The sequence below is a fragment of the Larimichthys crocea genome, unplaced genomic scaffold (assembly GCF_000972845.2).
Source record: "Larimichthys crocea isolate SSNF unplaced genomic scaffold, L_crocea_2.0 scaffold44900, whole genome shotgun sequence".
Lineage (NCBI taxonomy): Eukaryota > Metazoa > Chordata > Actinopteri > Sciaenidae > Larimichthys > Larimichthys crocea.
This window is the reverse complement of record NW_020855842.1, coordinates 9,956-23,306: the sequence shown is the minus strand read 5'-3', so window position 1 is coordinate 23,306 and position 13,351 is coordinate 9,956. Positions and strand designations below refer to the sequence as shown.

The 13,351-nt window shown below is 38.8% G+C and overlaps 1 protein-coding gene across 1 annotated transcript; it reads left to right on the top strand.

Annotated features, from left to right (window-relative positions):
• The first annotated feature begins 574 nt into the window (after positions 1–574).
• Positions 575–13,059, top strand: LOC104919260 (beta-2 adrenergic receptor). The gene is made up of 3 exons (XM_027276558.1): positions 575–622; positions 8,056–8,393; positions 8,723–13,059. Exons 2-3 carry the CDS (start codon positions 8,135–8,137, stop codon positions 9,619–9,621), a joined length of 1,158 nt encoding a protein of 385 aa, XP_027132359.1. The 5' UTR covers positions 575–622; positions 8,056–8,134; the 3' UTR covers positions 9,622–13,059.
• Positions 13,060–13,351: the final 292 nt, after the last annotated feature.

Here is a 13,351-nt window from a genome sequence, read left to right as displayed (position 1 = left end):
ACGATGGAGGCCCGGCTAGCCTTAGAAAATTCAAACACACGCCTTTATTGCAAAAGACTTAGAAAATAATATTTAAAAAAAATATTAATATTTTTCAATGTATACCCACCCGTTCAGTCTGGCTTTTGTTTCATGTTTTCTAATACGTTTTTGACAATTAATTGCTGTTAATAATATTGTTTTTATTATTCATATACATTTACAGTTTTATTTATTATTTTTGTTGTCTCATTCAAACAATCTACATCTTGTGAGTTGCATATGAAAGGATTTGTATTGCATTTGATTTATCTTAAAGGTGCAATACAAATAAAGTTTGATTGATTGGTTCACACTTTCTCCATGATTCACCTGTATGCAAAAAGATTTCCTTATGTAGTGAAATGGGGGCGTGGCAGTATGCTAATTACAAACAGTGGTCATGCACCAGTCACATTTAGAAAGATTTTGAGTAACCAACATGTGCGTGGTGGTATGAACAAAATAGGCCAGTTCCAACTGCACTTATTTTGTGTGTAAAGTAACTTTTTGTCCACACATGTCAGTGACTGAGGCCCATTGCGTGAAACTTTCAGGTGCCTTTCAGGGATATTTGACCGTTCAGACATGCAGCAGCTGTCAAGTGAGTAAAGTGAGATGGGTGTGATGTCTGTTAGCTGTGTCTAATTTAGACTGGGACTCACTGACATGATTGACACACACATTCACACACATTAAGTTTCAGCAGTCAATTCAACAGTAATCTGGGGACTTTAGATTATTATTTTGTGTCTACAGGGTAGCAATAAAACACTTTCTGGGTACCTCTACGTAAGTACACATATTAATATGACATTTTAATATATATCCATCCATAATCTGTAACCGCTTATCGTCATTAGGGTTGCGGTGCGGCTGGTGTCTATCCCAGCTGAATTAGGGCGAGAGGTGGGGTACACCCTGGACAAGTCCCCAATAGGGACAAACAACTATTCACACTCACATTCACAGCAATTAATATTAAAGTGCATCCCTTTGCATGCCTGTCACGGGGAGAACATGTAATCTCCACACAGAAAGGCCCCAGCCGAGGTTTGAACATGAGGCGACAGTGCTAACCACTGCATCACCGTGCCGCCCATTCTAATATATAATATTACTCAATATGTGGTGGGTAATTTAAAAACTTGGTGAAATTACAAGCAACTGAGAAACCTATTACTAAATGCTGCCAGAGGAAATAAAAGTATTGCCACAGTTATAAGTGAGACATTAATAGAAGGAAAGAGGAAACAACAATGACAAGCAAGTATCACTGCTACTGTGTTTGTGTCTGTGTTTGCGTGTGTGTGTGTATGAATGTGTTGCTTGTGCACCTATCTGACAAACACAGGGAAACAAACAGACAGAATGACAGCCCAAGATGTGAAGGGAAATTTGTCTTTCTGCTCATGTGCTGTGGCAGTGGGCCTCAGGCAGCTTTGAGCCAGCCTGTCCATTATTACTGCACATGACCCGTCTGTACATCGGACGACCTGGCCTGAGAGGCCCGACCAAGCCCCCACGGTCTTCCTACATATGCCCAACCTGTCACTCAGGGACACAGTCCTGTCAAAGGAAATTCTTTGCATGCATGAATAGCAACCTAGACACAGCCATTTCCAGCAGAATGGTCTCCAGAGAACTGTAAAGACGCAACGTTCAAGAACATGCACATGAGATGAAATATGGTTAAGGAACGCTTGTTAGAGCAAAATTAGACAGTCTGAAATATCTCCACATCTAGTGGATGTGTTATGATGGAAGTTTGTACAGATATCCATAGTACTGATGTCTTCTAGTACCACCACAAGGTTGTGTGAACTATTTTGACAATTACTGGATATATTGCTATGAAATCTGCTACACATATTCAAGGTCCCTAGAAGATAAATCCATCCATCTGTCCATTTTCAATAACCACTTATCCTTATCAGGGTCACAGTGGGCTGGAGCTGATCCCAGCTGGCATTTTGCAAGAGGCAGGGTACACACTGGACAAGTCACCAGTCCATCACAGGGTTGACACACAGAGACAAACAACCCTTCATGCTCACATTCCCTAGAGGATAAATGACAGTGATAACCCTTTTCTCTAGCACCACCATCAGGTCAGAGGACAACATTTTAAATATATTCATGTTTACCGGCAATAACCCTTCTCACCGGTAAAGTAAAGGGAGTTAGTCTCAAAGTAAGGGTCTGAAAGCTGAGCAGGAAAGGCTAAACGTTACTGTTGTGTTCAACGTTAGCTCTGTGCGAGCTTTATAATCTAGCTTTAAACTGCAGTGTCTTTTTGGAGATTGAAATAAAGCCACAATAATAAATCCAACACAAAATGTCATCTGTGATTATTTCTCTATTTTCCCTGTTATTATTGTTGTTAGCATGTTGTTAGCTGTCCACTGTCAATCCCATGATGGCTTGGTTTGAGTCTGTCGACTAATGAGAGGCTTTGTTTATGACTGGTCGACTAATCAGAGCTAGAGTAGGGTGAGAAAGTAGTGCCTGTGACAATGCATTGCAATGGAATAGCATGAGATCGACCATTTGTAGCGATGACGGTAATGAGCGTCTTGCTCCATGAGGCTGTACTTAGACGCAGCAGTGCAAATGCTTATGTATTAGCACTAAATACAACTAAGTGTGACGGAAAATGTCATCATAAATTTAAGCATTGGACAAAGAAAACTCTGGTAGCACTAGATAAAACTTTTTACAATTGATCTGGAGATCATGAATGTCTGTATAAAAATGTCATAGCAACTCATCCAAATGTTATTGAGATATTTTTAATCTTTCAATAAAAAACAAAAATTATAATCACAAGTCAGAGCATCACCGAAATCATTAGGATGCATCCACTAGGAACTGTGAATATAGGGCTGTGATGACAACTACATGACCACAACGCTGTAGTTACGTGATGTAAGCATGGCAGTAGCGTAACATGTGTTCTAGACTCACTCCCCTTAAAGCTCTTTAAAAGATATCATCGCTCTCCTTTTTTCATAATTGCTGCAATTAGTCACTAAATCCCCACAGTAAAGCAGGTCTGCATTATTTGACTTAATGCACCCTGCTTCAATTAAAGGAGCTTATGTCCTAAGCCAATGAGAATCCAATTATGTAACTCTTGTGTGCATCGTATTTCTTCTTCTTCTTCTTCTTCTGTTGTGAATCTCATGTGTAAAGTATTGCTGTCTCAATTCAAGTAGCTATTTGTGCTTCCTCAACAGCCATGAGCTAATCAACTGCAGCTTGATTGCCTGTTATACTATTGTCAAACCTTTGCCCTCACAGGTTCAAGTGATCAAGAGTGTGGGCAAGAATAAGAATAAAATACCACAGATGTATATTATTCCAAGCTTTTATCAGTATAATTATAATATTTTAATATAAATATATTATAATATGTAATAGCTTTTATTAAGCTTTTATTTTTTGATAGACTTACACTTTCTAAGGATGTCATTTTCTCCAATGCTCATTGTGAATAAACATAATTCCACATAGAAGTCATACAAAAGTCTCTTCCCATAACTCCAGAACTTGCCTGAGAATGATCAAGTTTTGAAGTTTTCTCCAGTATTAAAGTAACTCAGTGAGAAGTGTGTGTACATCCCTGGGTACACTGCAAACAGGAACTGCTCATGGCTAATCCGCCATATTTTCAATGGTAACAGTTTGACGCCAACATGTAAAGAAATAAAGGCTTAAAAAGAGCTCAACAGGTAACTAGCAAGCTAATTCCACAACACGGTCACATCACTTGCCAAGGTGAACACAGATAAACATCTTTGCTATTTGTAATAGTGTAGTATTCCATTTCCCTTTGCCCGAAAAACTAGTAGAAATCTCAATTTGTAATGATTGCAGAGATGTTGGGATTGCCTTACCGTAAAAATGTGTTTGTGTGAGTGCTGTCATTGCTGTCAGCTGCTTGGCTTGTTACACCTGAAGTCTTGCCGCAGGGAATACTTCCGCCTGTCATCTTCACTCAAGGTAAAGATAAAAAGCCCCTTAATGAGGTTTATCCTCTGTCCTCTCAAAAATATATATTCTTTTGTTTTACCAGCAGTGCCATCAGACAAGATAAAAGTAAAGGAAGCGCTCTGTTTTGACATATGTCAAATAATTCCCTAAAGCAGGACACTGGTGTCAGATTTGTATAATTTAGACTTCGATTCATGATTCAGTTAAAGTTAATTTAAATGTCTGTGTAGTTGAATGCTTCACAGATTATATAAAAAGCTGAAGTAGAGCCAAAGGACAAACTATGATTGACGTCAAAATAGCTTGCCTTTTTTTCCCACCTATCATAATTATCTGAGGTATTCATAGTGTTAGCACTCAACACATTTGTCTTGGCCTTGATCACTTTGAGTGATTACATTTTATTATTTTTACTGCAGCTGAGTATTTCCGCCACAGCTATGAAGTGAATACCAAGATGCAATGAGAAACACAAAGGCAGATGATTTTCTCACAGTCTTACTTCTGCAAAACCTGGGGCAGCAATAGTATTAGAGCCACCCCCGCCTCATTATTCATTGTATAATAGCCTAAAAGTAAGAACAGTCAATGGAACCATTTCAGTAGTTTTGTGTGGCACTGTAGGTAGCCATGATGATCTACCTAAGTGTAGGACTAGCTTTGTTGTTACAGGTGTGTCGCACAAGGAGGGTCTGTGATTTTAGACTCAGGTCGGAAAAAGATGATGTGTTTTATTTTGATGCATTTTTATTGTAGTTTTGAACAAAGGTATATCAAATGTTAAAGTGTGTAGGATTTAGTGCCACCTAGTGGTGAGGTTGCAGATTGCTGCCAAATAAAGACAAACTCCCAATCTACCAAATTTACATTAAAAGCCATAGTCCATATCTATATTAGTTTTGGTTTGTCTGTTCCGGACTACTACTAAAAACGACCTGATTTTCAGGTGAGTATACACTGATGGAAACATAGTAGTAAATATAGTATTCTGTTCCTGCCAATAGGTACTCCTAAATCTTACACGCTGGACCTTTAAGTTTTGGCTTTTTAAAGTGTTCAAGTGATAACAGAGGATTCAGAGAGCCTTCAATGAAGCACGGCTTCTACACCGCAACCATGCAAACATAACTGACCGATGATAACTGAACGGTGTTTTAACAATCGTTATGTGTTTGTTGTGTAGAATAAGTCTTTTATGGTGTGCCGGTTAGTTTGCATGTCATTGCCCCTCTCTCTCTCTCTCTCTCTCTCCCCGCTTTTCTGTCACTCTTCAGCTGCTACTGTACAATAACAGTTCAAAAAGCCCTCCCCCCAAAAGAGGGGGGAAAAGAATGAGTCTTTACAGACAACGTGGCTCCCCTCTGTATATTTGGACAATGTATTTGTTAGCAGCAGAATGATGGACTAACCTTTGTGTATGTTAGGACATTTGACAAAAATAACAAATGAATAAATAAAGCACCAGCTGAACTCATTCTCAGCCTCCAACCTAAATTTAAATTTAAACTAGATGCAAAACCTCAGTGTGTAACTTTCTGCATTATTAACTACAGTTAAGACATCAACATGGAAGACTTAGTCTGCAAGCTCATGTCATTACTGTGAAGTCGTTTTTCACCTTCTTGTCATCATGAGGGTGCAGCAAAAATGTTGGTCAGACACACCTAGACCTAGTAACATTTCTGTATCACATTCAACACACAAACTCTGTCTGATTTAAATGCCATCAGATTAACGTAAAGCTGCCCCAGCACAAGGCTAAACATGCAGAGAGAGAGGGAGACAAATGTTCAGCTTTCTAAAATGACTTTAATTAATCTATTATCTCAATTATCATGTCTTATTCACAAAGAAAATAAAGTCAGTTTGACGAAGTAGGAAACTCTGTAAATAAGACAGTTTGAACTATTTCACTAGATTTTTAATGTTCATTCATGTCCGCTTCCATACGGCATGTGAACCAGAATTAAACGCCAATATTATCTTAATTTCTTATCAGACGAAGCTTGTGTGCGCTGTCGGAAAGAAAATTCATTCTCTACCGTTGACTAAAACTGATGTTGGATGGAGAACTTGAAGTGGGCGCGGGTGTCCTCCGTGCTTATGATGGTCATTAAGACTTCAAATAAGGTTTTACAATCCTGATGTTCTTTTTCTGTCCTTCTGCTGCTCCTCACAAAATGTGCTTTCATGCCTGAATAAAGCCAGAAGGAAAATAAAAGGCACACATATTTGAATGACAAAAAGCCGTCACTTTTATAACCAGACAGCTTTTGTGACTAACTTACTTTAGATCAATTTGTTGAAATATGTTTTAACTTTGACAGTAAGACATTAGTCTTTTTCTGTTGATCACAAATCCACATTGAGTCAATGTGATTCATCGTTTTAACAATAAAACATGAAAACCTCTAAGAGGATGCGAGTTCTTTTCACAGCCACAATTTCAGGTATCAGTTTGATTTCCTCTACTGGCTACTTAGCACTGCATATGAATATGATAAAAAGGTTTGACAAGTTACGTCTTAGTATATTTACATATGTTTCTTTAGCACAGAATTTGAGTTGACTTTCTGCAGGGATAATTCCCATGTGTTTCTACCAGTACCATCTTTTGAATTTAATTTGTTGAAGGAAGACTGATATTTAAATTCACACTAATCAAGCAACAAGTTTTACTTCCTGTGCGGTCCTTTCATATGCGATACCTCTGACTATTCTTTACATCACGAACAATATTCTGGTCACAGAATGCACACCCACAAATATCTCATTATTCTGCGACCATTTCGCTGCTGATAATGAGTTTTTGCACCCGAAGCCGGAGTGAGGACGTTGGATATGGTTTGGTTTTGTTCTGGTCTGAATATGTCCATTCCTGTTACCCTTTGTTTGTCTTGGATGTGTGTACTTTTCTGCTCTCCGGCCCACTGAGCAGCATAAATGATTGAAGGACCCGCGTATTTAGTTGTCAGATGAGAAAGACATTTGGTACTGAACTTAGAGTTTCTGCATGAGTACTGACAGCACTGAGGTGCTTCCAACAGTGTTAGGGCACAAGAACAGCATGTAACCAGAACACACAAGTTAAAAGAAACACTCTGTCTGGAAAGCTTGGATAAAAGACTACTACTACTATGCAATGTTTTTGAAGTAGAACACGAAAATTCAGCCCTTTATCCGAAACACTTGCAGGGTAGACTGCACCATAAACACTACCTTCTCCACTTAAAACATACCTTTTACATAGTCTTATCTCTGCACCTGCTCCATACATTACTAGATTATGTGCTTGGCTTGATATATGACACATCATTACAGGATGCGATAAATAAAAGTGATGTCAATGGACAGCCATTTAATTTGCATTTGGCAACATACTGAATAGCAGCGAGGTGTATGCTAGACTCAGATATTCAGTCCAAAGCAATAATCTTTAGTCACTCAAAATGAATGACTTAGCTTAAGGGATATGATTTTCTAGCTACAATTAAAGCTCAAAACTATCCACCAAGACTAGTTAATGCTTTACGTTTTGGAGATTAAAATGAATGAATATGTATACCCCTCATGCAGACATTTGCAGCTGACATTTGCAGATAAGGAATTACAAATTGGATGTGATTTCCTGCGACAAAAGATAAGAAGAATCTCTAACGTTTTGATGCTGGATGTTCAGATCTAGATTTAACTCCATTAGTTAGAAAGATTTGTACAACCCTTAATGTGAAAACTTGCATTGTCGTTCTCCACTTTATCATTTTGGAAGAAATTATAATGAGATATTTTTAAAGGTGTTGTTTTGTCCAGGGGGATTTGAAATTGGCAAACTTTGTGTCTGTACTGTGTGACGAGAGTGTGACGACTGATGTTTTATCTGCATGGTTGGTGGGAGAGTGTTAATTTGTTTTTAAGTCAGAGAAAGTTGCCAGAATACTGAATGTGGTTGACATACAGATAACTTAATTTTGCTGACTGGATCATTAATTGGACAGATGACTGAACTTTCTCTATATCCATGTATTTTTTGTCTTTCATCAGGATAGTTTCCAGGACATGGTTTCCTAAGCAGCCCTACCACCTACACATCAAAAGGGATAAGACCAGTCCATCCTGGGCCATGACTGCTCTGCCTCCCAACGTCAGTGTTCCCGGGAGTACAGCAGTTCTGCTGCTGACCACAGCTACCGAGGCAGGACTCGGTTCAGGCCAGTCACTGGCCCCACTCTGTACCCTTTGTTGCTGTGGATTTCTCAATCGCACCCTGGCAGTGGTGTTCATGGTCAGCCTGGCATTTGCCATCGTGGTTGGAAATGTGGTCACCCTTACTGTCTTTGTGCAAACGAGGCAGTCCCGAACACCACAGGGATACCTGAAAGGTAAATGTTGTTCAGCATCTCACCACTAACCTGTCAGGGGTAGATCAGTGTTTACATGCATCTAAGATCTACTTACAAAGGTATAAGAAGCCATGCTGAGTTATGACAGTGCCTTGTTAAATGAGGTGCCCGTATTGCACTGACTAGATATAATTATAATTTCATTTATCAGACTTTTATTTAATGTGTTGAAAGCTCTTCTTCACAATATATTCAGAACACTGCAGTCCATACTGAAATTCTAACTAAGAGAGCTGAAGGTGTACTGATGAGAACAGCCTGAAATGTGTTGCCTCAGCCCACTCCTCTTTATTGTCTCTCTCTGACAGTGTCTCTGGCCATAGCAGACATGATGGTTGGTGTCCTCGTGGTCCCTTTTTCTGTCTACACCGAGATCTCTCTGATGGTGGCCAGCACTCCTCCCATTTGGTACCAGGGCAGTTTTACTTCACCAGCCACCTCCTCTCGTCTCGGGGGACTAGTGAGCCCTTGGCAGCCCTGCATGCTGATTGGCCCGGTGTTTGCTGGATGCACCTTCGTCTCCATCAGCACCATCTTCCTCATGACACTGGAGCGGAGTGTGGCCATCCTAAGGCCGCTCCACAAGGACACCTTGGTTACCCGGAGACGAACTCTGCTCCTCATCTTCCTCTCGTGGGCTGCCAGCTTCCTGCTGGCTCTTGCGCCTCTCATCTTCAGCAGCAACTTTATTTTGGAGTACAACGAGTGCAGTCGTATGTGTAACTACATCCCACTATTGTTCGGAAGCCGGCTGCCACCTGATGCAAACATTTTGCTGTTATTCCCAACATTTGACTTCACACTGCTCGGTGGGACGTTAGCAGTTAACATTGTGTCGTTCACTAGCATCCGGCGGTATACCAGGAAACGCAAACTTCTCTCAGAGGGTAGTCTGACTGAGGGTGGGGCAGTAGGAGGAGGGGGAGGGTGCCCTCACAGGCCTTCCTTTTCAGACATCAAAGCTGCAAAGACAATTGGCATACTAACATTCGCCTTCACAGCATCCTTCACTCCCATTGCAGTGTTTGTGCTCGGGAATGTGGTGGGATACACCTGGTGTAACTTTTCCTTTTTTGCCTTCTGGATCCTGACAGGAAACAGTTGCTGTAATGTAATTATCTACAGTGTCAGGGACCGCCGCTTCAGGAAAGGTGTGACCCTGCTTTTTCGGCGAGACCAGTCCCCCCCACACAGCGAGAAGAACTAAGGGAGGCGTGAACTTAAAAGCAACACGTGTATTGTAGCTACTTTGCAGTAAATTTTATTATTACTTTAAAGGAATAGTTTGACATTTTGGGATGACAATGGATTATGTGTGTGTGGTAAATACATATCTTGTGTAGTTGTAAAGGTTTTACAGGAGGTTATTAGCTGGACTTGCAAGAGCACACAACAATCCATCTTGCTCGGCTTCATGCATGAATCTGTGTGCGAACACAGTGCTTACTGTACGAGTTACTAGGATGATTTAACGCTGAGTCTGTGTGATAGCTCGTGTGAGAAGTAACGGGTAAAGATGTTATTGAGGCTTCTAGCATCAGTTAATTCATTCATTCATCAGAGCATTTCTTCATTGAGAGCAAAGTACAGCACTGAAGGCTTTTCTTGATGGATACGATGGGTTTTCTCTTCTTCCCGACTGGCTTCAGTGAGAGTTTGGCTATGTTATAGTTCAGTGGTACTAGAGACACAGAGCTGTCATACCCTGAAAACCACACCCACCAGAGGGGAAAGCAATTAGTGCCACAGTATGCAACCAAGAACAAAAACCTATGATAAATTATGAATCTATCATGACACCAACCATTCTTTTGTGGACAACTGTTTTGACTTTTCGAGCAGGAATAATGTCAACCTGCCTGCTCACAGACTTCCTTGTATTACAGCTAAAAATGACATAAAAAATATTTTTATGAAAACATCTCATGGAAGAAATAGGCAATGTAGTTGGTTCATATTTGATCAACGCTGCCCAGTTTCATAGCTGGATCTGCATTTTGCACATCATGTGGAATCAGACCTGAAACTTGTGATTAAGAACATAAAAACGGTTTACTGAGGTAATAAATCAAGTGAGAAATAGCTATTTTTTTAAAAAAAAACTGTACTCTAATTATACTGTCAAAGGGTGATATGCTAACAAAATGCTTGTAGCTATTTAACAACAAGGATAAGCAAATTGTTTTCCCGTCTGGCGTGGGCACGCCTTAATTGTGCTCTGTCTCTAATGGTTGGAGTTCACCTCTGATAGATGATGAAAGACGATATGTTTGGCCGAAACACCTACCATGTATTTTTGGAAAGTACCTGCCGTGGTGCTGTATGGTGTAGTCCGGTTAGTGCTGGCTGTCATTTTTATTTTTTTTATATATATTTTTTTTTTTATGGATTAAAGCGACATTATGTAACTTTGACATTATGTCAGTCCCACTCTACGCCCTGTATTGCTGTTTTTATGCCATATAACACACAAGCTCCAGTTTAAGTACACCACTAAGTCACACCTCTTGACCAACAACTATTTCACTGATTTTAGCAAAACTGGATCATATTTAATGAATGCATGAATATTTTTTCAGTTTTTTCCTCTGATATTTATTCATTCAAGAGGTGCTGGTAGACAGATTTTACCATGTTTGGACAGAGCCAGACTTGCAGTTTCCTTTCCAGTCTTTATACTGAGCTAAACTAACTGTTTCCTGGCTCAAGCTTCATGTTTATAGTACTGTGCGAGTGGTTTCAATCTCTGGTAATGTCCCAAACTGTCTTCAACAACTATTCCTTTAATGTAATGTAATGTAAACTCAGTGTGAACTGAACAAAAACCAGTATTTCAAACATCAGAGCATTGCAGTTCTGTGTCATTGAGAATCATAAGTAGAAGCTAAATCAGAAATTTGTCTTTTGACATACAATCTCTATGCGTTGCGTGATAAAACAGTTTTCAGGATCGCACGAAACACAGACTGCAGTGTTTGAGGAAAAGGTCTGTTCTGCTGCAACAACAATCCACATCCTCTTCTCTGGTCCCCTTCTCAAACTTGTCAAACTTCTTTCCTGAAGCTTTAAGACATTCACGAGCCTTTCATTAACTTCAGGAACCGAACCTACTGTAACTCCCGGAAATGCACTGACATCCACAATGAATGCTTTTTAAAATGTTATTGGTGGGTTTATCATCTATTAATTTACAAGGGGTGTTGTTTCTGTGTTTAGAAATCTTGCTATTGCCTACTCTTTGGACAAATGTTTCTATTATGGGAAGAGTTCATGCCATAGAATTCAGTTACATAGATTTATTTTTGAGCATCTAATAAAAAATCTATTGTGATAATCTGTCTCAAGTATCAGAAATGCACTTTATCAGTTATTACATGAGTCATTTGCATTGTGCTGTATCTGACAAAGTTAATTTTCTATTTTCAGCGTTTTATAATATTAGTTATATTTTAAGCAAATGTGAATGGAAGAATGATCTGTATATTTATGAAATAAGTATAGACTAAATAAATGGGATACCAACTTCAGAGATTTTAATAAAAAAAAAAATATATGATTAGAGGAGACCCTCATACTGTGCCGGTCTATGTATTCGGGATATAATAAGTGTGTCAGCTCTTGTGTATTGTTTGGAATTCTGTATTGTACAATTTGACATGATATAAAAAATATACATAAATGAGATTAAAGAGCTTTTTGCAGCATAAAACAGCTATATGATCATTCAGGATAAAATGGTTGAATTTCATCTTTTTTTTTTAACAAGCAACAGAATCGAAAAAGGGGAATTTTATAAACATGATAAGGAGGACGTTTTCTCTTGACATCAATATTATTTTCTATGACTCAATCAAAATGACAGTAAAAGACAAAAACATTTAGTTTTATTTACCATGAAGTGCCCGTTAAAGGAATAGTTTCACATTTTGGATAATTAGCTTATTTAATTTCTTGCCAAGAGTGAGAGAATAAGATTGATACCACTGTCACAGGAGACAATTAGAATAGCTCAGCATAAAGACTTATTAAGCCTGACACTGTCCACCGACCATCATATAAAGTTGATCAATTAATATGTTATATTTAATTAGTAGTATTAGTAGTATTGTTATATTGCACGGGCCGGATCCTATTTACACTTTTTTGTTTTTTGTACATATTAAACAAACACAGAGAGAGCCAGGCTAGTGGTTTTCACTTATTTCCAGTCTTTGTGCTAAGCTAAGCTAACTGCCCCCTTGAGTGTAGCTTCATGTTTACCGTATAAAGTGGTGTCAGTGTTGTCATTCAACTCTCTGTCAAACTATTCCTTTAAAGCCAATTGGTTGACAATCCAACACACTCATGGAAGCATTTTTTAATATCAATGGTGCTGTGATGTACAATAACTATAATCAACAAAAAGAAAATAAATGTAAACATGTCATGTGCGACGTTCAGTGAATGAATGAATATTTTACATGTACAAACTTACAAGCATTTTCTGTCCTTATTTTTCTAAACGTTTCAAAACATGACACAATTATATAAAAAAAAGTTGAACTCAATAACATCCAAATCATTGTTGGTTCTGTGTAAGAAAACAAGTGATTATTATTGTGCTGTTGAATCGCTGTACAGAGTTGTATCAGTAGTGCAGAATTCATCAACGGTAATTTCATCAGATTTGGTAATAATAAATGTGTTTGGGAACATTTCATTTGTCGGTTTAATGGGGTTCAGTGTGACAGTAATGCAGTCAGCTCGCTGCTGCTAGATTTACAAGCCTTAGCAATTACACAAGCTGCTTGAAAACCACCTCAGCATTTTTCATTTATTATTGGCTTCATACAACTGGGATCAAATTTGTCATGTTATTCAAGGTAAGAGAATGAGCTACAGTAACACCACGGGATGTCTGGATACCCAGCATGAGGGAATCTTCTATAGTGCACAGG